Source organism: Myodes glareolus, chromosome 2 (genome assembly GCF_982192425.1).
Source record: "Myodes glareolus chromosome 2, mMyoGla1.1, whole genome shotgun sequence".
NCBI lineage: Eukaryota > Metazoa > Chordata > Mammalia > Rodentia > Cricetidae > Myodes > Myodes glareolus.
The window spans coordinates 67,627,353-67,653,704 of record NC_142027.1 but is presented as its reverse complement, the minus strand read 5'-3'; the positions used below and the strand labels follow the sequence as shown (position 1 = coordinate 67,653,704).

Genomic DNA, 26,352 nt, shown 5'->3' with positions numbered 1-26,352 from the left:
CGTATGAATCCTGGGAGCCTGGGCCTCAGAACTTCCCTAGTCAGAGCCTCAGGATGGACCAGGCTCTATGGGGTCAGGGCTTATTGTGGGTTGGACGAGAAAGCGGGCAAGAATCAGAGAGATGGTGATTTTTACTCTAGTCTGTGGCCCTTCTGGACTTCCTGATATTTGTCACACCACTTTATGCCCCTCTGAAACACCAGTCCCCAGGCACATGGTTCCTCTCTCACAGTTCCTCCCTCACTGCTCCTGGCCTTGTTCATAGGGCTGCTTGGTTGGAGGTACAAGATCCTACCTCTCAGGGTTTATTGCCCAGGACAGACCCTCTTGTACCAGAGTCTAATGGTTAAGTTCGTCTTCAACACAGAGCACAAAGGACCTCTTTTCTATGCCTTGGGCAAAAAAAACACTAAGGTGCTTCCCTTGAGGATGTGTGCCCTGAGCCGGGTTTCCAGACCCCTCACACCCTGACACCCTGCCTTCTCACACGTGAACTTCAATAGCTCGAACAGGCAGAACAAAAGACCACCCGGTTAAGAGTTACACACCAGTGAATGCCTGGTGTGTGCAGACACTAATGCTGCCAACGGGATTGTAAAATGCAAGATTTTGTCCCTCTGGTGGTAGAGACTCACGTTAAGAGAGGTCTCCAGAGCATTGTGGATGCAAGGTGTCTGGGGAAGCTTCCAGGAAGGGGAGCTGGAGGCTTGAAGGCTGGATTGGGCTGAAGAGGTGAAGGAAGAGATCCATTCAGAGGGACTGTTGTCCACAAGTGCTTGCCAGAGACATAGCCAGTACTGTGGGACACCCCCCCCACACACACACGAGGTACATCGTCAGGTAAGATGAATCAAGGCATTTCTGTTGCAGTCTAGAGGCAGAATGCGCCCTTGGGAAGCCTTAGGCTTAAATCGTTTTGTTAATATTTTTTGTTGTTGTTTTGGTTTTTTTAAAATTTTTTTTCTTCTGAAGTTATCAGTGTCAGGAAAGAAGGCAGCCTCACGCTGACCCTTTAGTTATCTGTTTATTTATTTGATTTTTAAGAAATGGACATCTAAGCCGGGCATGGTGGTGCATGCCTTTAATCGCAGCACTTGGTAGGCAGAGGGAGGTGGTATCTCTGTGAGTTTGAGCCCAGTCTGGTCTATCCAGGACAGCTAAAGATACACAGAGAAACCCTGTCGTCCCCCGCCCCCCACACACACACAAAAGAAGAAAAGGGAAAAAAAAGAAAAAAGAAAAGAAATGGCCATCTAAATTGATCCATTCCCAAAGGGAAGGTGTAAATTGTGTATTCACTGCTAATTGCTGTGTAACGAACTGCCCCAAACGTCAGCAGCTATGGCACACATGTGTATTCTGTGGTTCTGAGGTCTACATACTCAAGAACCCTGTGAGGCCACAGTTGCTATCAGTCAGGCACATGTGGAGTCTCTCCTGGATCATCCAAGTACCATGGGGCAGACTTTTGCCACATCTCTTGATCTCCTTGTGGGGTTGTCTCTTTCCGAGGCTGTGGATTCCCACCAAGGCCTCAGACAGAGTGGGAGCAAACTCCTGCGTGCGGTGGTGGCTGTCATCTTTCCAATGTCCTAGCCTCAGAATGATGCCCGTCACTTACTTCTGTGGGACCCTGAAACAGGTCCACACGGGGCAGGAGGCCACACAAGGACAGGAACACCAGAGGCAGGGGTCACAGGCCAGCTTTGAGTTTGTCTGTCTTTTTGTTCTAAAATAACCTCTGCCTTTCAGCTCTGCCTTTGGTATCAGACTTTTGATCATGAAAAGATAAATATGCAATGCCAAAAACGAGACAGAGTGTCCAGGGTATGAAATTGAAATAGATATAATGCCAAAAGCATTTCTTAAATAGAAAATATTAGCTCTAAAACAACATGGAGACATAGTTTATGAACTATTATGCTGACAGTTCTGGTCTGAAAAGCCAAGGTTGTTCTTGGGATGGGATATTTATATATCCATGTATAAATATACATACATATATATATATATATCCATGTATACAGCTTTCAATTGTGAACAAAAGAAGAAAATGGTTCTGTAGGATTTCACTGAAAGTGTAATATTAGCAAAGTCGGTAGTGGGAACACTCAGATGCCATGCTCAGGTGTCTGTGTCTTGGGGACACCAGCATCCCAGGACCTGGGGCTGCGCTATCGGTGGAGTGGAGGGAGCCACATGGGCACTTTGGCTTCTGTCAAGCCCTTCTCCACCCTTGGTCTCACTCCTACTGCCTAACACTGCCACCACACCAGGAGTTCAGCAGTTTCCTTTGCCATCTGGCAGTAGCTGGGCTTGGCACACGTGGCTGTTGACATTCTCCTTCTGAAGGGAGCTCACGGCTCTCCTTATGCACCAGTCTAGGCCCTGGGGACATCCAGAGGGTGCGTTTATGAGCTGTGTAACAATAATTGATAATAACGGCATAACATTATAGCAAAATAAGATATAGCAAGGAAGGTTTAGCAAATGCTTATGTGACAGGTGGCTGTCAAGGTGATGGAAATGTGTTTAATTCTCTGAAATTGAGTATTTCCTGACAGCCGTGAGGCAGACATCGTCTGTTTTATGAGGAGACAACTCCATGCTGTGAAATAGCAAAGGCACAGTTGAGCTGCTTTCTGTCTGCTCCCACTGCACACAGTAGGCCTGCAGAGCCGAGCTCTCGGCAGACAGACGTCCCCCTGTCTGCTCCCACTGCACACAGTAGGCCTGCAGAGTCCAGCTCTCGGCAGATAGACGTCCCCCTGTCTGCTCCCACTGCACACAGTAGGCCCTCAGAGCCCAGCTGTCTGCAGACAGATGTCTCCTAAGGCACCCTCCCTTGGCTTAGGTCTCCAGACTAGGTCAGATGTGCAGAGGTCCTCTTTTTGCCAAGGATTTGTGTGACTGGCAGTGACCACTGCTGCATTGTCACCGCGGTTTGTTATGCTTTGGTGCGGCCCTGAGTCTCCTACAGATTTTTTGTTTTCTTTGTTGGTTTTGCTTGCTGGGCTTGAACCCAGGCCTCATAGGCGAGTGCTCTGTCAGAGAACTACACCTTCAACCTTGCATTTCACTTCTCTTCTGTTTTATTTCCTCAGGGAGCTTGACATAATGAACAAAGATACCCATAACACTTTAAAATAAAAAATAAACGAAAATTGTGAGAGAGGGGATCATTGAAGGGCCTATGCTTGTCTCCTGACCACCTCTAGTTGGCCAGGTCTCACTGGCAGGCAGTTGACCAGGGTGTCTCTGAGAGTGCCTCTCCCAGTGGCCTGCAATTGAGGGGTGCTCAGGTTGCCTTGCTGGTCTGGAGTGGAGAGCAAGATTGCAGGCAGACAATGACAGCAACTGGAGGAAGAAATTCTGAGTACTGAGTCTTCAAGGCTGCTTTGGAGTTAACCTGGCAAGCCTGTGGAATGAGTCGAAAGGGCTTCCTAGTGAGGGGTACTGGTGTGGGTAAGAGCATGGCAGGGAGAGCGCGTAGCCTTTCATGCTAGGTCACGGTTACGCTGCACAGCAGATTTGCAGGCTTCTGGTGAGTCTTTCCTGTTTTAATTTGACTTTCATGCTTGACTACCTGTCTGTGTGCCACATGCATGCCTGGTGCGTGAGAGGTCAGGAGATCAACCCCTGGAACTGGAATTACAGATGGTTGTGAACTACCGTGTGGGTGCTGGCAACCGAACCCCAATCTTCTCCTAGAACAGCAAGTGCTCTCGACTGCTGAGCTGTCTCATCTCCCCAGTCTGGCTGGAGAGTCTTTTGAGTTGCGTTCATCTTAGTCACACGTGGTATGAAGTCATTAGAGTTTGAAGGGTGGACCCTCCACCTATTTGAAACTTCTTGTAGGCCTTTGCTCAGAAAAGAACCAGGAGGTACTTTATACTTCTCTTCTCCTCGTCCGTCTGTGGCCCCTTTGGGCAGTGGCTAACCCAGCGGGTGGAGGCGCTTAGTGCTTCTATTGGGAACAGCTCTGGTGAGATGTCGCTCCTCAGTCTGACTCCTCTCCCCCTTCTGCTGCAGGGAAACACAGGTGTGCTCCTGGGCTTGCTCCTGGTGTCCTTCGTCATCCTTGTGGCCCTCATCACCGTGCTGTCTGGCATTGGCGTCGCAGAGCATGGCGGGATAGGCAGTGGTGGCGTCTACTCCATGATCTCCTCAGTCCTTGGCGGGCAGATGGGAGGCACTGTTGGGCTGTTGTACGTGTTTGGACAGGTGAGGCCGCAGCACGAGTCAACTCCTCACCTCTACCGTTCCTTTGCCATCATCTCCCCTTCCCCTTTCTTAGTTTGCCCCAGGGGAGGCAAGGGTGGAGTGAAGGGCCCCACTTGACAGAGGACCACACTGGGTTCTGAGGGGGAGCTTGCACTAGCAATCCAGATTGGGAGCCTGAACTCCAGAGCTCTTGTCACCTCTGCCTCATGAATTCCTGGTGTGTCCATGCCAGAGGCTGGGAGCTCTCACTTCTGCTGCCCTTCTAAGAGGGGGTGTGCATGGCAGGGAACCCTCTGCCCTTGCCCTGTGGGTGGGCATTGTGCCTCTGCCAGAGGCCTTTCCTGGAAGTAGTCCTTTCCTATGGAGGTGAAGCTCCAACAGGCCTGATGGCTTGGGTGGCCTTAAGCAGACCACAGGCCCTCGGGTGGATGCTAGACTGAGGTGCATGACAACGAGAAGGCCACACATGGGCTTGGACACAACAGGCAGGAAGAAATTCCATGGCTCATCTAAAGCTTAGTTAGCTGGGACACAGGGATGGGGGTTTGATGCTGGGAAGGCACCAACTCACACATTAAGAAGTAGCTTTTTGTAAGTGTGGCTTGAACCAAGAGGGTTTTTAATGGAAAAGCAAATGATGGTGACTGAAAAACAATTTAAAAAGAAAAAATGGGTTTTCTTGCTTTTCGTTTGAAGCAGCAGAGGCATCAGTGTAAATACACCATATTCCCTAACAGCACAAAGCCTAGTGCACAAGTGTGTGTGAGTGTGCATGTATGTGCACATGTGTGGTGAGTGTGAGAAAGTATGTGTGAGTGTGCATGTGTGTGTGTGTGCTTGCATATTTGTGTTTGCATGCATGTGTGTGTATGGGTGTGTGAGTGTGTGTGCATGGGCGTGTGAGTGTGTGTGCTATGTGTAGGACAGTGCATGGGAGGCACCTCACCACTTGCTAAGAAAAGGCAGATGCTTTTACAGGAGAAAGATCCAGAAATAAGATATAGGTTGAGCATCCTGAATAGAAAAAACCCAAAGTCTGTAATGGTCCAAAAATCTAAAACTTTCTGAGCATCATATCAAGCAGGGTTAAAATTTTGAAGTTGAATGTGGTGGATCTGCCCCTAATCCCAGCATCTGAGAGGTTAAAGCAGGGGGATTGTTACCACTAAGTCAGTTTGGCAAAATAATAAGATCCTGTCTCTAAACGAAAATGAAAACAAAAACACTCCAAAAAACCCACACCAAACAAAAATCCAAACAACAGAAAACCCCACCAAGCCAAACACTCAGATGACAGAAAACAGCAAACAAATAAAACCCACCAACTCTCCGATTTTGGAGCATTTTTGAAGCTGGATTTTCACAGGAGGAAGAAGGTCAAGCAATAACATAAGGTTTATGTGGATGTTACAGAACCCAAGAGTTGGGAACATGCGTGGCCTCTGTGACAGCCGTTTCGTAATGTCCGGCAGGCATCACAGCCTGCGTTGCCACCCTAAGAGCTGCCACAGGAGCTGCAGGATGGTCACATGGACAGCCTCAGTTTCCCCACTCTCTGGGCAGACAGAAGGTGAGGACAAGAACACCCGCAATGGGGAGAGGACACGGGGTCACCTAGACTAGAAGGAAGAGTGTTCACAAAGATTTGCCCAGCAGAGGCAGCCATGGTGAGAAAGTTCTGGGCCCAGGCCTGTCAGCAGTCCTTGTGGTCAGTGCCTGCCGGTCCCTGACTGAGCTCATCTGGGCAGAGTCTCTGGCTAGGGTGCTGTACCTTCCAATCCTTACACCAGCTTCTGATTCTGATTTGCTCAGTCTTTGCTGAAGCTGTTGGTGTGCACACTTCCAGGGATGCTGACCTGCAGGGTTTATGAGATGCCTTTGTCTGGTTTTGGTGTGGGGCTAACGCTGGCTTTAAGGACTCAGTTGGTGGGGGTATGAGGTTCCCTCCTCTTCCAGTCTTTGGAAGTGCCTATAAAGGGTTGGTATTAATTCTTTTTTTTTATTAGTCAAATATAACATGTTTATTCTGAAATCATAATTATGGCCTACCAGCTAAGTTCCAGCTGACAGCTCATGTCTTTTTCCTTCTGCAGCTACATGGTTTCTCCCTGACTCTGCCTTCTTTCTCCCAGCATTCAGTTTAGTTTTCCCCACTTAGCTCTATTCTGCCCTATCACAGACTCTTTAAATGCTAAGTGGAGCAGAGCAGTGTAACCATCTGGTCCTGGTTTTCTCAGTTGCCATTGTTTCAAATTTCCTGATTATTGGCATATTCCCTGCCTACAAGGGGGTGTCTTGATCTGTTTGGTGTAATGTTGGTAGGTTGTGTCTTTCTACATATTTTTCTGCTTCGTCCAGGTTCTCTGGAGTACGGACACATATGTGTTCCTTCTTTATGTCCGCTGGTAATGTCACTTCTCTCATCCCTTACTTTAATCTTTTGAATTCATCTCTCCTCTTGACCAAGCTAGATAAAGATTTATCTGCATTTTTATTTCATCTTAAATCGCAAAGAAGGAGGCTTTCGTTGTGACATTTTCATATGAAATTTGTCTTTACCAGTCCCTCTTTCCCCATCTTCTGCTTCCTTCCTTGTGTCCTTTCTTCTCCAGTAGTCTTCTTTCTTTCTTATTTCATGTCACATAGCAAGCAACTAACTCTTTAGGTCTTACTATGTAACCCTGACTGGCCTGGAACTCACCGTGCTGGTCTTGAACTTAACAGAGCTCTGTCTGTCTCTACCTCCTAAGCTCTGGGATTAAAGGTGTGGGCCACTACCACCTGCATTATTTTTTATTTTTAATTGTGTGCATATGCCAGTGGTGTTGAGGGTTTGTGCATATGAGGACAGTGCTCGTGGGGGCCAGTAGAGGGGGTTGGATTCCTGGGGTCGGAGTTAGCAGCTGGTTGGAGTCCTTTGTATCATGTAATATATGCTGTTAACCCTGTAGGCGTCTCCAGCCCCTATATTTTAAAACTATTATTTTTAGTTGAGAATTTCATATGATGTGGGTTTTTTGTTGTTGTTGTTTTTGTTTGTTTGTTTTGTTTTTCAAGACAGGGTTTCTCTGTAGCTTTGGAGGCTGTCCTGGAACTTCCTCTGTAGACCAGGCTGGCCTCAAACTCACAGAGATCTGCCTGCCTCTGCCTCCCGAATGCTGGGATTAAAGGCATGCGCCACTACCGCCTGACTCATATGATATGTTTTGAGCATATTCAAACACACCCCAACTCTTCCCAATTCACCCCTCTTTCCTTACCCACCCAACTTTGTGTCTTTTCCCCCCTCATCTATAGCTTAGGATGACCTTGAACCCACAATGAATCTAGTCTCCTGCCTCTGCCTCTCAAATGCCAGAATTCCAGACCTATATGCCTGATTAGAATCATTATTTTAAAATCTTGCCGTGTGGCCTGGAGAGATGGCTCAGCAGTTAGGAAAGAGCGCCAGCTGCTCTCCCAGAAGTCTTGGGTTCGATCCCCAGCCCGTACGATGGTCCACAACCACCTTGACTCCAGTGTCAGAGGGTTTGACTTCCTCGTGGGTACCAGTTACCCACGTGGTGCACAGACATACGCACAAACAAAGTACCCATCCGTGTAAAATAAAATTTAATAAATTAATAAAAAGCTCCACGTGAAACAACCAAAACGTTAAAAAAAAATCTTGCCATGTCCTGTACACACTCAATCCTTCCTCCTTCACTTCTGAGGCTTGGCTAGCTGCCCTATCCTATGGGACCAGACCCATGGCCAGAGGACTAGATAGCAGCTAGAAGCCCTCCTCCCTCCCTGTGCCACTCAACGGTGGGGCAACTGAGGGGCCTTGTTGGGCTACTTACTTGGATGTGAAAATGTCTGCCTTCAGTATGTGTTGACTATGCAAAAATATTTATCATGGCAGATCAGCTCCGTGCTGGATTCCCTACAGCAAGAGCGAAGGATCAGAAAGCCTTTTTAGACCAGAGGCCTGAAGGTTTCGTTGTGGGAGGGAGCACATCCACTGACCATACCGTCTGCCTACTGCAGTCTAAATTAGGCTTTGTGCCTGAAGGAGAGTGTGGAGGGATGTCTCTATCAGGACTCAGAACTCCTGAACACCTGACTCAGCCAAAACAAATACCCTGGGATGGAGGTGTTCTCGCCTGAGAATATGCCTCTTCCTCTCTTTAGAGTGGTGAGCACCACCCCACCTTAGGAGCCGGGTAGTTACAGATGTTTCCATGTTGAGAATGGTAAAGAGAGAAGTCCCTGATTATGAAGAAGGAAAACAGTTTCCCACTGTAATGAGCGCTGGGAATGTTTACAGAAACTCAGCAATGCTTTCCGAGGAAGAGCTTTTTCCAGCCTGGGTGCCTGAGGGCAGCTGGCTTGCTCAGGAAGGCTTGGGGTTCAGACCCGCCCTGTGTCAGCTGTCCCAAGCCGGATGTGGGCTGAGGCCATGAGTTCTGAGCCAGGAGGGAGTATCCTTTCTGCACTGTTGGAGCTCATGCGCAGGCTCCTGTTCCCCTGAGGCGGGTTCACTTTGTAACTGGGTGCAAGGTACTTTTGTCAGAATACCCCAAATGTGTGCAAGTGTGGCGGTGGGAGTGTCTATCTGTTTACTATCGGAAGGCAATACAGTAACTGGTGGCATGGTCGCTCTCCCCTTCTCCCCACTCAGGATCTCACTATATAGCCCAGTCTATCTGAATATTGCCAAGTAATCCAAGCTAGTCTTGAATTCACAATCCTCCCGCCTCTACCTTTTTAGTGCTGGGCTGTCAGACAAGTGCTCTCATCGTTAGCTTGATAGCGAACCCCGACTGTCAACTTGGTTGACTGTGGAGGGACTTAGTAAAGCCCACCTCTTGCTGTGTCTGTGTGGGTCAGCAATCAAGGATCAAAGAGCTGTCCTGACTGTGGGTGCCACCGTCCAGTAAGCTGGGGATCGGACGGAACAAAAGCAGAAGAGAAGTCGGAGCAGATGATAACGTTTTCTGCAGCAGGTGCATAAATGCTGCGACCACCACCCATGAATATCAAGACTCCGGCTTCGGCAGCCTCTCAGCACAGACCCTCTCCAGTGACTGCCAGGGAGCTTCCAGACCCTTGGCTTGAGACTGGTTGCTGCATCTTGGTCCCTCTTGCTCGGAGGTTTTCATCTTCTTGGACATAGCAGCCATTGGCTTATCTGGTTCTCCAGCTTGTAAACGGCCATGGTGGGATTACCCCGTCTCTTCCTGTGCGAGCCAACGCAATCAATCCCCTTTTGGGATTACATATGCGTTTGCTGAACCCTGGCAGGGAGAGAGTGCTTCTGCTTTTCCGTGTTTGCAGTGGAACACGGGCTTCCTCTTACCTAAGCAGCAGGAGGACGTGGTGGCATTGTGCTGTGGTGTCAGGGGTTGGCCAAGCCAATAGGACTTCTCCCAGGCAGATTTATCTGAGTTGGAAAGTGGCAGTGAGGTAGTTATAGTCACTTGACTATGAAAGTCGATACATCACATGGTATTCAGCGAGGGCTCACGTCACACTTGGCAAATGGAGGGCACCCAAGAGAGAAACCACGACTGAGTTCTTTAACCTGCATTTGGTGTGTGCACTTGCCTGATTCTGTGTTCACATGGTTATAGGTGCATGTGTGTGGGCGTGTGTGTGTATGTTTGTGCATGTTGTGGAGGCCTGAAGCTGACATTGATGTTTTTCTCGGTTACTCTTTATTTATCGAGGCAGGGTTTCTTGCTGAATTTAGAACTGGTTAATTCCGGTTAGAGGATTCCTGGAGATCCCCTTTGTATGTCTCCTAGTGGAATGCTAGGATTACCATCGGCCACCGCACCTGACCGACTTTTCCCGTGGGTTCTGAGGATCTGAACGCTGGCCTTCACATCTGTGCAACGAATGCTTTACCCACTGGGCCATCTCCCCAGCCCAAATGTTTTGTTTTGAAAGGGTGTCTGTATTCTCGGTGCAGGAGGTGGTAGAGTCTGGGCCCAGATAATTCTATAGCACTGGCGGTAAGTGCAGTGTTTGCCGAGCGGCAGGGGAAAGAAGAAAGAGTTCACGGAAAAGGAAGAACTTGAGTATTTGTTCCTGGGACAATGGCAAGGGCAGAGCTGCACTGTAACCAGCAGAGCCTGGGCTCAGTGAAGTAACCGAGCTACGGAGGGAAGGGGACTGAGGGTGATGTTTGTGCAAAGTGATGCTTATGCCTGTGGAGGCATTTCATTTGTATTTTAATAAATAAAGCTGGGGATCGGGAAAGTAAAATAGTCACACTAGCCAGCCTTACAGACCAGGCAACAATGACACAATGACACCCACCATTTTTTTTGTCCCCCCTTCCCCAAGACAGGGTTTCTCTGTGTAGCCTTGGCTATCCTGGAACTCACTTTGTAGATCACGCTGGCCTCAAACTCATAGAGATCCACCTGCCTCTACCTTCTGAGTGCTGGGATTAAAGGCGTGTGCCACCACCACCTGGTTTAATGACACACATCTTTAATCCCAGTAGCCTCACTAGTTTGCCATAGAAACCTGGCGGTAGTGGTGCACACCCTTCATCCCAGAACTGGAGAGGATTATAAAATGAGAGGAAACAGCTCTCAGTCTCAGTCTCGTTCTGCGATTCCTGGAGGCAGGATCGCCATTTCAGACTGTGGTCAAGGCAAGAGACTGTGGCTGGCTGCTTTGTTTTTCTGACCTTCAGGTTGAACCCTAATTTCTGCCTCTGAGTTTTTATTAATCGTGCTTCACATACCATCAACATTTTAATACGTTTGTTTATTGTGCATGTGTGTATGAATGTATGTGTTTGTCTGTGTGTATGTATGTGCAAACTGTATGTATGTGTTTGTATATGTGTATATTGTGTATCTGTATATTGTGTTGTGTGTATGTTGTATGTGTAGAAATGCTCAACCTCCTTAGCCATCAGAGAAATGCAAATCAAAACAACGCTGAGATTTCATCTTACACCTGTCAGAATGGCTGAGATCAAAAACACTGATGACAGCTTGTGCTGGAGAGGATGTGGGGTAAGAGGATGTGGCTGGTGGGAGTGCAGACTTGTACAGCTGCTTTGAGTGTTTCCTTAAGTGTCTTTCAGCCATTTGAGATTCATCTGTTGAGAGTTCTCTGTTTAGGTCTGTTACCCCAATTTTTTTTTATTGGATTATTTGTTCTTTTGATGTCAAGTTTCTTGAGTTTTTTGTATATTTTGGAGATCAGTCCTCTGTCTGATGTGGGGTTGGTGAAGATCTTTTCCCAGTCTGCAGGCTGCCATTTTGTCTTGTTGACTGTGTCTTTTGCTTTACAGAAGCTTCTCAGTTTCAGGAGGTCCCATTTATTAATTGTTGCTCTCAGTGGCGGTGCTGTGCCTTAACTTTCGATGATCCCCTTGTTTCTGTCGCCTGAGTATTGGGATTACTGTGTGCCCGGCAGCCAGATAAGTAGAAGAATAATATTGCCACGGATTGTGACTCATGTCTATAATTCCAGAAATCAGGATGCTGAGGCAGAAGGATTACTGCGAGTTTGAAGCTAACTTGGGATAGATAGTGAGATCTAGGCCAGTCTGGGCTACAGTGTTAGATCCTGACTTTGTCATGCCAATGTCATGAGTCCCCCAGAGTCCCCCAGAGTCCCCCCAGCAGTCCGAGTTTGTACACAAAAGCAGGGAGCCTTTATTGCAAACTCGAGCGTGGGCTCTCCCTCTGCTCTGACACAACGGTTGGATCAGACAGCATGGGCTCAGCTGTGGCAGGGTTTCTAAGGAGTAAAGGATGGGATGGGGAGGGGAATTCCAGATTTAGATGGGGGCTGAGCTTCTGATTGGGCAGGAGTGGGGCAGCAGGAGTCTTGTCAAACAGGGATTGGTACTGGCTTTGCGGCAAGGAAACTGGCAACCTATGTACAAATTAGGAAAGCTATCCTCAATGTTCTGGAGCATCTAGTACTTGTTAGTCTCAATTCTGACTGGTCCCCTGCAGGGTACAGTCTGTGGTTTCTCCTAGTTATTGTAAGGGTGAGGCCTAGTATTGTTAGACTATGGCCTGTCATGGCTGCACTAAGGTTAAGTTAGGCCTCTTCAGTCTCAACCAAAACCAAATGATACAAACCAAACCAAACCAATCTGACTTACAGGCCTGGGAGAGTTTTTTCAGTAAAGTGCTTGTTTGTAAGCCTGGGAACATGTGTTTGATCCCCAGAACCAGTATAAAAACTAAACACGGTGTGATGGCATGTACCAGAGAGACAGAGGTAAGAGGATCCATGGGCTGCTGGTCAGCCAGCCTGGCCTACTGGGCCAGCCCTAGGCCACCGGGAGACCCTGATTCAAAAAAGATGTGGTGGCACATGTCTTAATCCAGCTCTTGGGAGGCAGAGGCAGGTGGATCTTTGTGAGTTCAAGGCCAGTCTGGTCTACAAGAGCAAGTTCCAGAACAGGCTCCAAAGCTCCAGAAAAAAACAAAAAACAAAAAACAAAAAACAAAAACAAAAACAAAAAACCTGTCTCAAAAAGTTAAAAGAAATTGCATTCAAATATCTGTGGGAGTACGCTGCTGTGGCTCTGAGGACAGGGCCCTGCGTGCATGTTTGTTGTCGCAATTTAGTTCTTGAATAATGCAAGCAGAGAAGGCCTTTTGACCCAGTATCCCATAATCTTTTTGCCTTGGTTACCATTGACAGCTCTCAACCTGGGGCTCATTCCTCTCTTGTTCAAAATATGAATGAGCAAAAATGGGGCCTGGAGGCAGGTTCCCTTGTGGAAAAGCAGGTTTGACCTGGTGCTGCCTCCCAGGCAGTGAGCCACAGTGCTGGTGAGTGAGTGTGTGTGTGTGTGTGTGTGTGTGTGTGTGTGTGTGTGTGCATGTGCATGTATATGTGTGTATGCACGTGCATGTATGTGTCTGCATGTATGGGCATGTGTGTGCACGCACTTATGCATGTGTGTGTGTGTGAGCAGACAGGTCTGTAGCTGATGCCTCTCTGTGGCTGGTTCTCACCTGGAATTGGCTGATGTGTGTATGTGTGTACACGCACTCATGCACGTGTGAGTGTGTGTGTGTATGTCTGTGAGCAGGCAGGTCTGGAGCTGATGCCTCTCTGTGGCTGATTCTCACCGGGAATTGGCTGATGTGTGTATGTGTGTACACGCACTCATGCACGTGTGAGTGTGTGTGTGTCTGGAGCTGATGCCTCTCTGTGGCTGGTTCTCACCGGGAATTGACTGGCAGTGTGTTGCAGGTGCCATGTACATCACTGGCTTTGCCGAGTCCATCTCAGACCTGCTGGGCTTGGGGAACATCTGGGCTGTGCGAGGAATTTCAGTCACTGTACTTCTGGCTCTGCTGGGCATCAACCTAGCAGGCGTCAAGTGGATAATCCGCCTCCAGCTGCTGCTGCTGTTCCTGCTGGCTGTCTCAACCCTCGACTTCGTAGTGGGTTCTTTCACCCACCTGGACCCAGGTAGGCCCTTCAAGTGCAGTCCTTTGTAGATGCTGAGTACCCTTTCCTCCCACAGACTGTACCTACAATTTGGGTGGGGTGGGCCTCATCAAGTGAGCAGCTGAGGCTCCCTGGGCCCACAGGCTCCTCTACGAACACATATGCATGTGCGCACACATGCACGTTTACCTCATGGCTTGTCTCCGATTCTCTTTTGTTTCTTTCTATTAAAAAAATACAGAAAATGTAGATAATACAACTTCCTCAAAACAAAACACAAGCAGGTGGGTAGGGACCAAATTCATAGCAACGACTGGGATATGAACCCAGAAAGAAACATGGAGTAGAGAGGAAAGCAGACTCCGAGGTTATCTGCCTGTTTTCTTTATTTTAAGAGCTTGATGTAAATGTATGTTTCTGAGCATGGTGGAGCCTGCTTGTACATATCTGGGAGGCTGAGGCCGAGGCAGGACGATTATAAACAAAATACTGAAACAAGCAAACCACGACAAATGGTGACAACCGTCATTTCACAGAGATGGTTACCAAAATGTTTGATTATCTATTGCTTTCTATGCTAAATTATTTCTCAGAATAAAAATGTGTGTTCCTTACCTAAGTTTAAAAACAATCAAAAGGCTGGGGATAGCTTCTCACTCTTTTGAATGAAGTAAAAGGTTTATCCTTTTCTTATTTTATTGGCTCAGGGTTTCACTGTGTAGCTCCTGGAACTCACTGTGTAGACCAGGCTGGCCTCGAACTCACGGTGATCCACTTGCCTCTGCCTCCCGAGTACTGGGACTGAAGTCATGTATCACCATACCCATTGAATATTGAAACTATTCAATGAACTCATCACCGACGGATCCAGCTGCTCGCAACCTGTGGACAGCCTAAGACCATGAGAAAACACAGATATTTACATATGATTCATGACAGTAGCAAAATTGCAGTTATAGAGTAGCAATGAAAATAATTTTGTGGTGGGGGGGGGTCACCACGACATGAGGAACTGTATTGGAGGGTCTCAGCTCTAGGAAGGCTGGAATCACTGTACTACTCTAGCCCAGGGTTTCCTCAGCCTCTTGAAAGCCCAGCAGTGTGAACCGTACATCCCATGACTCTGAATGACATAACTTTGCCACTTTCAGATTTGTGTTGTTTTAGCTTGTCCTCAGAAGGCACAACTGCCACCAGGATGCTACAGAAAGGCCTGATGCTGCACACCCCAGGAACTCTATGTTTATATGGAACAGAGACCAGGCTTTAAAGAGAGAAGGAGATGGGGACAATTGGTGTGACTAAAACAATCATGCAGCCCAGACAGGGCCCTGTGATGGTGGTGGTGCGGAAGGAAACCACAGCTGATCTTACTTAGCCCCTACCAGAATGTCTTGAGATGGGAGCAGGCTATGGTTTGTGCTAACACATGGCAGAGCTAGGGTTTGAAGCTGGATATGATGCTGTAGCCGAGCCCGTTCTGTGGTAGGAAGAGGTCTGTTTTCATATAGCAGGCTTGTCTGCTCTCTGCTTCCCCCTTCTGGGTCACCCCTCTAGGGGAATGTGTCACAGTAGTGTTGCAGGGATATCCTGACTTACAGGGAAGCCAGGATATACTTAGAGCCGCAATAGGACAGCCCTGGAGGTGGGGGGTAGAGCTGCAATAGGACAGTTCTGGAGGGGTAGAGCCGCAATAGGACAGCTCTGGAGGCTGGAACTGCAATGGGATAGCTCAGCCCTAGAGGAAAGGTGTCCTAACTATCAGGAAGTCAGGCTACCTGAAGCTGGGGTGCGGTGGAGGATGGTCTCCCCGCAGGATATAGGGATCCTGCTTTTCTCCTGGAGAGCCACTACAGCTAAACTCTGCTCTGTTCCCTTACAGGAGCATCCTAGCAGAGCTATCTGCTTCTCTGGCCCAGTATTTTGTTATGCTAACACTCTGCTAATGGGGAAGCCCCTGCTGAAATGTAGCAGTCTCTTCCAGCGCCTATGAGAAGTTGTTACTTTTCCTGCCTGTCCAAGGAGCGACCTAGCAAGGTTCTTCTGTTCTGCTCTGCCTTGCTGAGCCCCCCTAGGGAGCGTCTCAGCAAGGTTTTTCAGCTCAGTCCCCTAAGGGACAGAGCAAATGAAGGTCGTCACCCAAGACTCTTTTGAGAAAGAGATTTATTTGGGAAGAAGGAGTCCAGGAGAGTGGCTGCCTCTGCCAGGGAGGGATTAACCGCAGCTCCCTGGCAACCTTAGGGCAGCCTTGAACTAAAGCAGTGGAGAGGTTTATATAGGGCTTCCCAGGGGTGGAGTTTTCCCAGAGAGAAGATTTTCTGCTCAGGGATTGGTCAGTTTAGCTGGTCAGGGGCAGAGATGGCTCTGACTTCATGGCCAGTCTGTGTTTCTTTCACTGGTCCTTTTGAGCTTTTTTGACTCTAATCTTAGGACCAGGGCATATTTCTTTCGCTGGCTCTGATTCTAGGGGCAAGGTGTGTTTCTTTGATACTGATTTCAGAGCCAGGGTACATGTCTTTAGTCCTGGGTTCAGGGATAAAGATGTTTCTTTCCCTGGCCCAGGTCTCAGATCCAGGATGTGTTTCTTTCACTGACTCTGGGTTCAGAGTCAGGGTGCTCAGTGATTGGTTGGCTTCCTGCTCCATTTGTCCCCTTTACCCTACAACCCCTGCATTGTATTCATCCTTATTATAGATGGTTGTGAACCACTTGATGTGGGTGCACAAAATCGAACTCAGGTACCCTGGAAAAAAACAGCAAGTGCTTTTAACTAGTGAGCCCATCTCTTCAGCCCCTAAGTCTTGCCTTTTAATTGCTGTTGTTTGTAGACTGTTCAGAGTTGAGTTGGCGTGTAGTACCATTTCTTCAGATATTACATTCCAATGTCAGAAATTGCATGTCCTCTAAATTCCCTGGATGTTCCCTACTGACATCCAGAAGCTCCGCCAACTTAAGCTCCCCTGACTCCTACACAGAAGGGGTCCTCAGGACTCACTCCAGTGCCAAGGGCCTGGTGGTGGCCCTGGCTCACCTAAAATGCTTTCTTTCCCACGCTACCTGGGGCTTCTCTGCAGGACAGGAGGTGTGCTCTTTTCTGACCTTGCTCCATCCTGCAGCAATGGCTCTCACACCGAGGGAGACGGACTGGTCTTTGACTGCCAAACTGTCAACAAAGGGAGAAACAGTCCACCCAGTCCCTGACTCCCTGCCCTCCCCTCCACTGTCACAGTTGCTAAGATACTACAGTTGATTGGCAGGGTAGGGCCGTTGGCCACCATGAACTTCACTAGACTCATGTGTTTTTCTTCTCGATTGGTGACGTTCTTGGCTGCACTTCTAAGTAGCTCTAAATGCTTGTTCTTCCTTCTGGTCAATACATTAGTGGGGTGTAGTATGAGCTGAAACTTTTTTTCAATAATTCCCATAGCAACGGGCCCTTCTAATATCTGTTTTTGGCATCATTGGTTTTATCAAACAGACTGTTTTCTCTGCAGTTAAAAACCCACACTGAAACCAGGCCATAAACCTGTGGGATGGATTTAGCAAAATGACTTCAACTATTAAGGGGAAAAAAGACATTTGAAAATAGACTGGAAGGAGCCGTGCCTGGATGTTAACAGTGGTTGCTCAGATGGTGTATAGCTGTATTTTAATTCTACTTTTCCTTCAGTTGGCTGGTGTTACTTTTTTTTAAAGATTTATTAATATTTGTGTGTGTGTTGCCTGCGTGTGTGTATATGCACTATGTACACGCCTGGTATCTGAGGAGGCCAAAATAGGGAATCAGTCAGCTCCCCTGGATGGTTAGGAACTGACTGCCATGTGGGTTCTGGGAACTGAGCCTGGATCCTCTGTAAGAACAGTAGGCGCTCTTAGCCACTCTCCAGACTAGTGTCACTGTATATATTTACACACACACATACACATATATATATATACATACACATATACATACATACATATACATAATACTCACACACATATAAACATATACAACACACACACACGCACACACACACACGGATGGAAAACTGGCTACCCTGATATCCTCTTCTGGCCTCTGGGGGCACCAGGCACACAGGCATACATGTGGTGCACAGACTGATAAAATACCCATACTCAAAAGTTAATATTTGAAAATTTAAACAAACAAAAATAACAGGCCAAAAGTTTTTAGATCTGCTTATACTATGGCTTCACTTTATTTGCATTTTAAAGGTAAAACAAGTCAGGCATAGCCTCATGCCTGTGATCTCAGGAAGCTGAGGCAGGATTGGCAGGATTGGCATGAGTTCAAGGGTTGCCTGGGCTACAGAGTAAGACCCTGTCTCCAAAGAGGGAGAGAGGAAAAGACGAAAGAAAGCAAGGAAAGGAAACTTTCTGTTTTCTATTATGAACCCCCTAGATCCTGACACCTATAAGGGATGCGTAGACTCTCCTTTCCCGCTCCGTTTTCCACTCCTTGGGTCCAGGAGGAGACGGGCACATGTGCATGCCTGTGTTGAGTACACACAGGTCCACACTCTGCCACTGTCCCTGGTCCTGCTCTGGGGCACCTGTGGGCATCCTTCTGTCTGTATGCAATTTAGTCACTTTAAAAATACATTTATTTTTTTGAGATCATACTATATCATTTCCCATTCTCCCTTCTTCCCCCACACCCCTCCTCACTTGCTTTCAAATCCATGCCTCTTTTTTCATTAATTGTTGTTACATGCATTTATGAATATATTCACTGCCTGACATTCCCTGTTACTGTTTTGAAAATACTTTGAGTTAAAAGTCCTATTACTGTATTCTAGATTTGTCCAGTCTTGAACCTGTGGCAGATGAGAGCATCCTGTTCAGATGTGGTAGCCTGCTTCTGCAGGAGTAAGTCATAAATAGAGTTCACAGGAGGTCGGTCGAGTGCACTTTAAATGTTGCTGGGCTCTGCCATGCCGCCTTCCAGATTGTTCTGAATTCACAGTAGTGGTAGATAAGAGTTATTGATTATCTCTATCTTGGGAAATATTGGGTGGTCATAATCTTTTAAATGTCTGCGTGGTATAGATTGATGTATTCCTTTTCTTTCCGTTTGTTTTTTGTAAGCGATTGAGGTTAATTTTTTCACGTTTTTATTGCCTCTTTTGTCTCTTTTCTCTTGAATTGTCTATAATTCTGTTCTCTCCCACTCGGTTGGTTCTCGCGTTCCCTGATGGTTCCGAAAGCTCTCTCTACCTTAGCAGTGACTCTGATACAGACAGTGTTGGTTTACTTCTGATTCATGCTAGATGTGTGCTACAGACACTGAAGCTTTCCCTGATGTCATCTCTCCTTTTAAGATTCTATGTAAAGAAGTAAGAATACATAAAATGCCCATTTTGATCCAAACTATATGCTCTATTCATTTCCTCATGTGTTTTCCTGAACTAAAATGTACTCTGTGTGTTAAGTCCCTTGACTTGAACAACTGCTGCAACCACAGAGCCTAAAACCACAGAGATTTATTCTCACATGGTTCTGAAGGCCAGAAGTCTGGAATCAAAAGTACCTGGGGGTCACTGTCCCTGCAAATCCTTCCTTGTTCTTCTTCGGCTTCCAGAAGCCCAGGTGTCCCCTAGGAGTGGCTGATTGTTCTAGTTCTTCCTCCATCTTCACATGGACCTCCTCTGTCTTTCCCCTGTGTGCATAGTGTTTTAACAAAATAACAGAATGTGTCACTGCCGATATAGCCAACCTGATAATCCAGACAGGGATCTTTAGGTACCTCTGCAAGACCCTGTTTCCAAATGGGGGTCTCATTTATAGGTTCTTAGGTCTTGGTGAGGATACACGTTTGGAGGCCACCGTTTGCCCTTCCACACACACTCCATCACTTTTGATTTGCTTTATTTTTCTATGACCAATCCACTATGTAGAAAACGCCCCCATAGAACTTTCAGCTGCCCCTGGGGTCGACCTAGAGCCCCTCTTGTGGGAGCCTCTCTCCAGCCTTGCTTTTCCTAGAGAGGCTACCCTGTGCTGGGTTCCAGCTGGTGTGCAGGAGCTCCCCACCTCTCTGCCCAGGGTCTGGACCCTCTCCTGTGGGTCCCAGAAAGTATCCCTTCTCTACATTCAGCTGTGATCAACAGTGGATAAAAAATTTCAAGCTGAAAATGCTTTGGATTAGAACTGTGAAGTCATCTTGCTTCTTTCTAGCATTCCACAGCATGATGTGTTTGGTGCTATTCTGATTCCCACGCCTGCTTCTTCTCCAACTGTTAAACATCTCCTCTCTAGCCATGAAGCCCTACAATTCCATAACAAAAATTGTAAGATTTAAATTTATTGTGAATTTTTATGTATGTGTGTATATGTGAACATGCATATGGGTTCCCATAGAATACGGGAAGGGGTGTCGGATCCCTTAGACCTGGAGCTGTAGGTGGTCCTGAGCCACCATGTGGGTGCTAGGAATCGAACCTGGATCCTCTAGAAGAGCAGCCAGTGCTCTTAATCACAGAGCTATCTCTCAAGTCCTTGCAAGAACAACAATAAAAATCTATTTATCAGCTTGAGCACCTTCAGTTTTGGAATTACAGATATTTCTTTGAGAGTCTCCCCTCTACACACATTTTTTTTCCTATTTTATATGTGTTCTTTTTTTAAATTATAAACAAGTATAAGAAACAAATGTTTACAGGGTAAAACCATTGTCCCACAGCAATACCACCCCCCTTTTTTTAAGAACAAGAACTCAGAATCTAATATCCTTTGTTTAGGTTTTCTCCTGACCATTATCCATAACAACTTATCACCAACCTTCTAAACAAAGGAAAATATCCATAGTCCATTTTTTTGGGAATGAGGTAGTAGTTTTCCAGGCTACTTCCTGCTGAATTGGGGCGCTGATAATTTTATGGGGACCTAAAGAAAATTTAGAATTATGATCAAGTCTTATTCTTTAAGTCGTTATCTTACCATGCTGACCTTGAACTCAAAATCCTCAACCTTCTCAGCACTGCAGTCACAAATGTGTACTACCACGCCCACCCAGCTTACCCTCTTCCCCCATTAAATCCTAACCCCAGCAATCCTCCTTTAAAAACAATTTTAATTTTTGCAGCTTAGGTTGCCCACAAAGAATATTAAATGGAAAATTTGAGATATAATTCATGGATTTTTATCAACCTTTCATGAATTGTTCATAAGGTTCCCAATTACTCTGTTTTGTTTGTGTTACTCTTTCACTTCATCATAGGTGTGTGTAGGGAAATGCAGGATTTAGTGGGCTTTGCAGGGTTGGTTGGATCCTGGAACTGTTGTTCCCTGGGGACATTCGATGAGCACCACAGTTGGATATTAGAATTCTTGGTTTGACTTCTGGAGCTCGGCCTGGTGCTTGGCTGTGGATCTCTGCATCTGCTTTCATCAGCTACTGGATGAAGGCTCCCTGATGACAATGGGGACACTCACCAATCTGATTACAGGGGAGGCCAGTTCAGTCAGACACCCTCTCCACTGGGAGCAGAACTCCTGGTTTGAATATTTGTTGTTTGAAATGATTTTAAATTTTAAATTATTTGTGTGTGTGTGTGTGTTTGTGTGTGTGTGTGTGTGTGAGAGAGAGAGAGAGAGAGAGAGAGAGAGAGAGAGAGTAGAGAGAATGCATACTCACACTGTGTCCTTCTGTCTCAAGATGCCTTTCTGTGCCATATTCTCTCTCTGCCCTGCCTTTCCTCACCACCTCCATCCCTCACCACCTGGTTACACCCTGCAGGCTGGCAGCAAGGGTCCCTTTTTCTTTCTCCTCCCCCGGTCCCGTCTTTCCCAAAGCACAGACTCCTGCACCAGACCCAGACGGGCACTGCACAAAGCTGAACAGCATAGCAGTTTAGACATGGCTCTTCCAAGCAAGTGTCTTAAAGCTCCTAGAATGCCATTTGGGGGCTCATATGTTCATTTATATAAGAAGAGTCTCGGGCCAAAATGATCTCACTGCCATGAAAGTCAGGCAGATATAGAGAAGATACGTTTTAGAAAGTGGAGTGACATGTGGTGTGTTTTAATTCTAGGTTCTCCGTTTTAAAATGAAACTGTGAGTCTCCAGGCTTAATCCTTTGGTTTTCCAGGAAGGTGCTTGTCACAGTTCAGTGACAGACCCTGCATTTCGCAGCCTGTATTCCACACTCTGCTCCACCCCGGTCTCATGATGTCTCCTCTCAGTCAGTCAGCAGGGCCTGGGGCAGGCTCATCTCATGCAGAATCCAGTAGGAAGCTGCTTGGTGAGGCGGGGGCTTGTTTTTGGCTATGTGGAGGTCAAAAATCACTGCTTAGAAGCTGTAAAAAAGGAACAGCAAGCACGCCTGCCTCTGCTCTCTGCTGAAATGGCTGTATCTAGGGTTCCATTGAGCGCTCAATCTCGAAACCCAGGACTTTTGCTCAACACTGAGCCCTTGCTGCTTGTTTGTTAGTTTTGTAGGGTTCCACTGTAGTGCAGGCTGACCTGGACCTTACTCTATAGCCAAAGGATCTTGAACTTCTTGATCCTCCTGCCTCTACCTTCTATGTGCTGGTATTAACGACATGTCCTGCCATGTCCAGCCTTCATCTGTGATACCTGATATGTTTTGCACATTGGCCATATGTGTCGATTTGAAATAGCATTTTCCCTTTTAGTCTGTGACATAATGCCTTGGCTTTCTTCTTGATCTTCCTATGCCTCACATCTGGTCAGGAGAGCACGGGGCTCAGTCCTCTGCTGTCGGTGAGAACCCGTGTCTTCTTCCTTATTGTCCAGGCTGCCCTGGTTCACCTGCTTCCCCAGATTTCTCCAACCCAGCCCTCACATTGCCGATTCCTATGGTTCACATACCACCTTGAATTAAAGTCAAGGCACTCATACCCCCCCCCCATTCATTATCTTTATTTTTAAACATTATGATAAATCTTATTATCTTTTAAAAGTAGAATCATCTTTTATTTATTGATAGTCTCATACATGTAAACAATGAATCTTGATCCTAGCCACCCCACACCCCCTTTTTACATTCCCTAAACATCCGCTAAGCACTCTCCTGCCACCTTCTGGCCCACTCGGGTTTTGCTGTTGCTTTAGTAACCCACCAAAGCCCGTCCATACTTTCTGTTGAGTACCAGCGCTGATCTTGTTGACCGATCTTCTGCAGATAAGCGTAGCTTCAGTGTGTTCGTGAGTGAAATGACCACGGCATGTATCCAGAAGACAGCATCTCCCAGCATGCCCCTCCACACCTTGGCTCCTACATTCCTTCTGTCTCTCTTCCGAGATGGTGTCTGAGTCATGAGAGTGGGATGGAACACTCAATAGCACTTAGTTTTAGCACTTTGACCAAGGCTAAGTGCAGCATTAATCTATGGGTATACATATTAGATAGCAAAACCACACTGTGACAGAGGCTGGGCAGGGTTATTTCCCTACCTCAGAGATGCAGAAGCAGCCATTTCTAGCGACCCAGGCCTCCGTGTTCAACTCCTTGCTGGTCTAACATACGAAAGAGGCAAAATTTGGGAGTTAATAGACCTAGGTTCCTGCCTAAGGCCTACGCCCCATCCGTGGACTTTTGAGCAGGTTTGTAGTAAAGGCATGAGTTCCATCCTGTGGAGCAAGGTGAACACAAACATTTTGACTGCTCCTCTAGAGCTTAGAGTCAACCTGTGTGGTTGGCTAAGAAGGGCAAGGCTTGGGTTTTCCAGAATGGTTCAGTACTGGGAATGGAGGCAGGCAGTAAATACTGCTATGTAGAAGAGTCCACTAGGTGAAAGACAGCCAGACTACATGGCCTTTTCTGTCCCTGCAAGTGCAGTTAGTTAGCCTGTGGCAACCATGAGGGACGTCTTCATGCCCTTACTGCCCGTACACCTACCTGTCTCGTACCCCATCTCTGGGACTCTGCTTCACTCTTGGAACAGAAATGGGGCCAGGTTGCTACTGTAGCATCACCTTCCCAGCCACCTTTCTCCTGCCCCTCGCGGTGGGCACCAACTCTGCACACTTGTCTCCAAGTGTTTTCTGGGCTGTGGTCAGGTCTGCCTGAAGGGCCTTGCAGTGCCCTCAGTGGCCTCTGTGTGGAGTTGCAGTCTGCTGGTTCTCTGGCCTCTGGGCAGGAGGCCTTGTCCGAGGGCAACATGCTCAGCCCTTTTCCCTTCCCTGTCCTAGGAGGAAACTCCTGTGTGTGGTGGACGGAGCCTCTTGAGCCGGTGTTTACACTTTGCGCTGGGACTAGGGATGGGTGGTGCCATCCATCGGGGACTGTCACACGTGCTCTCAAGTGACCCTCATAAACAACACTGGACAGGGGCTGGGCAAGGTTAATTCAGAGAGGCAGAAGCCGCAGCCTGGAGAGGGGAAGTGATTTCTGAGAACTCAGGCCTCTGTGTGCAACTAGCTCCTTGCTGGTCCAGCAAAGAGAGGCTCAGCCTGGGTGTAGACATAGAACACTTTCAGTGAGGGTCCCTGGCTTTCACTCCAACCTTGGTCCCAGAGTGCTGAACCCTGTCTGTACCCAAAAGCACCAGTGGAGACTGAGGGAGAGCAGGGAGAATCCCAAACCCTGGTTTAGTCCGGCACCTCTGGGTGGAGACCGTCCATCTGTGTTTCCAAACTGCTTGGGGTCTGGGGATCCCTGCCCTGTGTCCTCTGCTTGTACAGGCTTTTGCCCTGCCGCCTTCAGAGATGGGCGGTGAGGTTGAGTGGGAGTCAAGACCGTGGCTCTTCATGCTCGGGTTCACAGAGACCTGGAGTCGGGAGTGGCCTAGAGTGTGCTGAGAGAGGGGGGCTGATCTTTGTTCCAAACTTCTTATGTGACTGACACTCAACCAAGAGTTGCACTCGCACATCCTTGCTCTCTCTCTCTCTTTGTGTGTGTGTGTGTGCGCACATGCACACACACACACACACACACACACACACACACGTGAGGAAACAGCAAGCAGCACTGGTTGCTAGGCACCCTACGTGTATTACTCTAGCCACCTTTGAAACAACCAGTTGGGGGCAGTGAGATGACATTGTCCATTCTATGGACAAGGGAGTTGAGGTCCCAAAGAGCTTCTACAACTTCCCTGATGTTGCATTGTATGTGGCTTGGCTGGTGTGATCTCAGAGGCACTGGCTGTCACTGTTTGCCATCGGATGAAGGTGGAGTCCCCAAACTACTTTCGTTCTTTCAGATCAAGAGGATCTGCGAGCCTGAGGTCTCAGCCAGCCTTCTCTTGCGTGGTCAGAGGGTCAGAGCAGAGCCCACTGAAGGGGAAACAAGAGGCAAGATGGAGGACTGTTAACACCAGGCAGGGTCATGACAAAGCATGTTCCCCCAGTGCCACCAGGAACAGAGATCAGAATTTAGCGCTCCTCAGCCAAGGAGTGCTAGATTCAGGTCCACAATCGGGCAGGGTTAGTGTCGGCCATCCAGGCTCCTCCCTGTGTAGCCTGCCTCTGACCTCTGGGGTCTCTAGCTGCAGCCTTCCTCCTGGAGGGCATGGTAGCGAGACCAGATGGTTCCACACAGGTCCTCTGCATCGCAGGCCGAGGGCTGCCTCACCTTGGCGGAGGCGAGCATTTCTGCCATTTCCTAGGATTCCTTGACAAGGTACGCCAGCTTAGCAATAGACAAGGATTGCAGCCTTCGAGATTTGGGGCACAGTAACAGGAAAGAGAAAGCGGCAAATAGTATTCCTTTATTTTTGAGTCAGGGTCTCACCGGATAACCCTAGCTAGTCTGGAATGTGCTGTGTTGATCAGGCTGGCTTTGAACTCAGAGATCTGCCTGCCTCTACCTCTGAGTGCTGAGAATAAAAGACAAGCCACCATGGTGTTTAATACTAATAATTTAATAATTTAATTTAATAGTAATAATTATCACTTTCCCTATCTTTTGCTTCTCCTCTGTCTATCTGGACTATCTTGCTTTCTGGTTTCCTTCCTACTTTCCTTCCTTTTGTCTCCATGGTTGGATCCTTGGGATAAGCCCGTGTATGGGGGTTTCTGGTCTAACCCTGATCATTTCTATTGCTGTCTTAAACTCTGTTGGTATACTAAAATTTTTACCACTAATTGCATGCTAGTTTATTTAGCTAAAGGCGTGATGCCTTGAGGTTACAGGTCATGTATAGGCGTTTGGATGAATGGAAGCAGGCTAAAGACATGATGCCTTGAGGTTACAGGTCAAGTATAGGTGTTTGGATGAATGGAAGCAGGCATCATGGGCCTTTCAGTCTTGAAGAGCTGGTCCATCCATTTGTATCAGAGCCCAGCAAATGCCACTCACCACAGAGGGCCTGTGGGACAAGTTCTTGTTACAGGTGCTGGGCCAGAATCAGAATCTGGAAGCTCTACAGTGTTGTTGCTGGTTTTGTGGGTTTTTTGTTGTTGTTGTTGTTTTTTGTTTTGTTTGTTTTTTTTTTTGAGACAGGGTTTCTCTGTAGCTTTGGAGCCTGTCCTGGAACTAGTTCTTGTAGACCAGGCTGGCCTCAAACTCACAGAGATCCACCTGCCTCTGCCTCCCAAGTCCTGGGATTAAAGGCGTGCGCCGCCACTGCCCAGGCACGAAGCTCTACAATGCTAAAGGAGAGATGAAGTTGGGCCTGCCTGGATCCCCTGCCTGATCCCCTTCTTCACACCCCTTGTTTGCTTTGACAGTGATCTGGGGCATACTGCTGGAGTGTCGCAGTAGGACTGAGGAAGTGGGACTCCAG

At 47.6% G+C, this 26,352-nt stretch overlaps 1 protein-coding gene across 4 annotated transcripts in view; it reads left to right on the top strand.

Moving 5' to 3' along the window:
• The window catches only part of Slc12a8 (solute carrier family 12 member 8), a 152,135-nt gene that overhangs the window by 21,102 nt on the left and 104,681 nt on the right, over positions 1-26,352 (top strand). For all 4 annotated transcript variants that reach the window (XM_087901331.1, XM_087901329.1, XM_087901332.1 and 1 more), the window contains 2 exons: positions 4,033-4,224; positions 13,446-13,677. In XM_087901331.1, the coding sequence (XP_087757457.1) occupies positions 4,033-4,224; positions 13,446-13,677 (424 nt within the window). The remainder of the gene's footprint in view (positions 1-4,032; positions 4,225-13,445; positions 13,678-26,352) is intronic.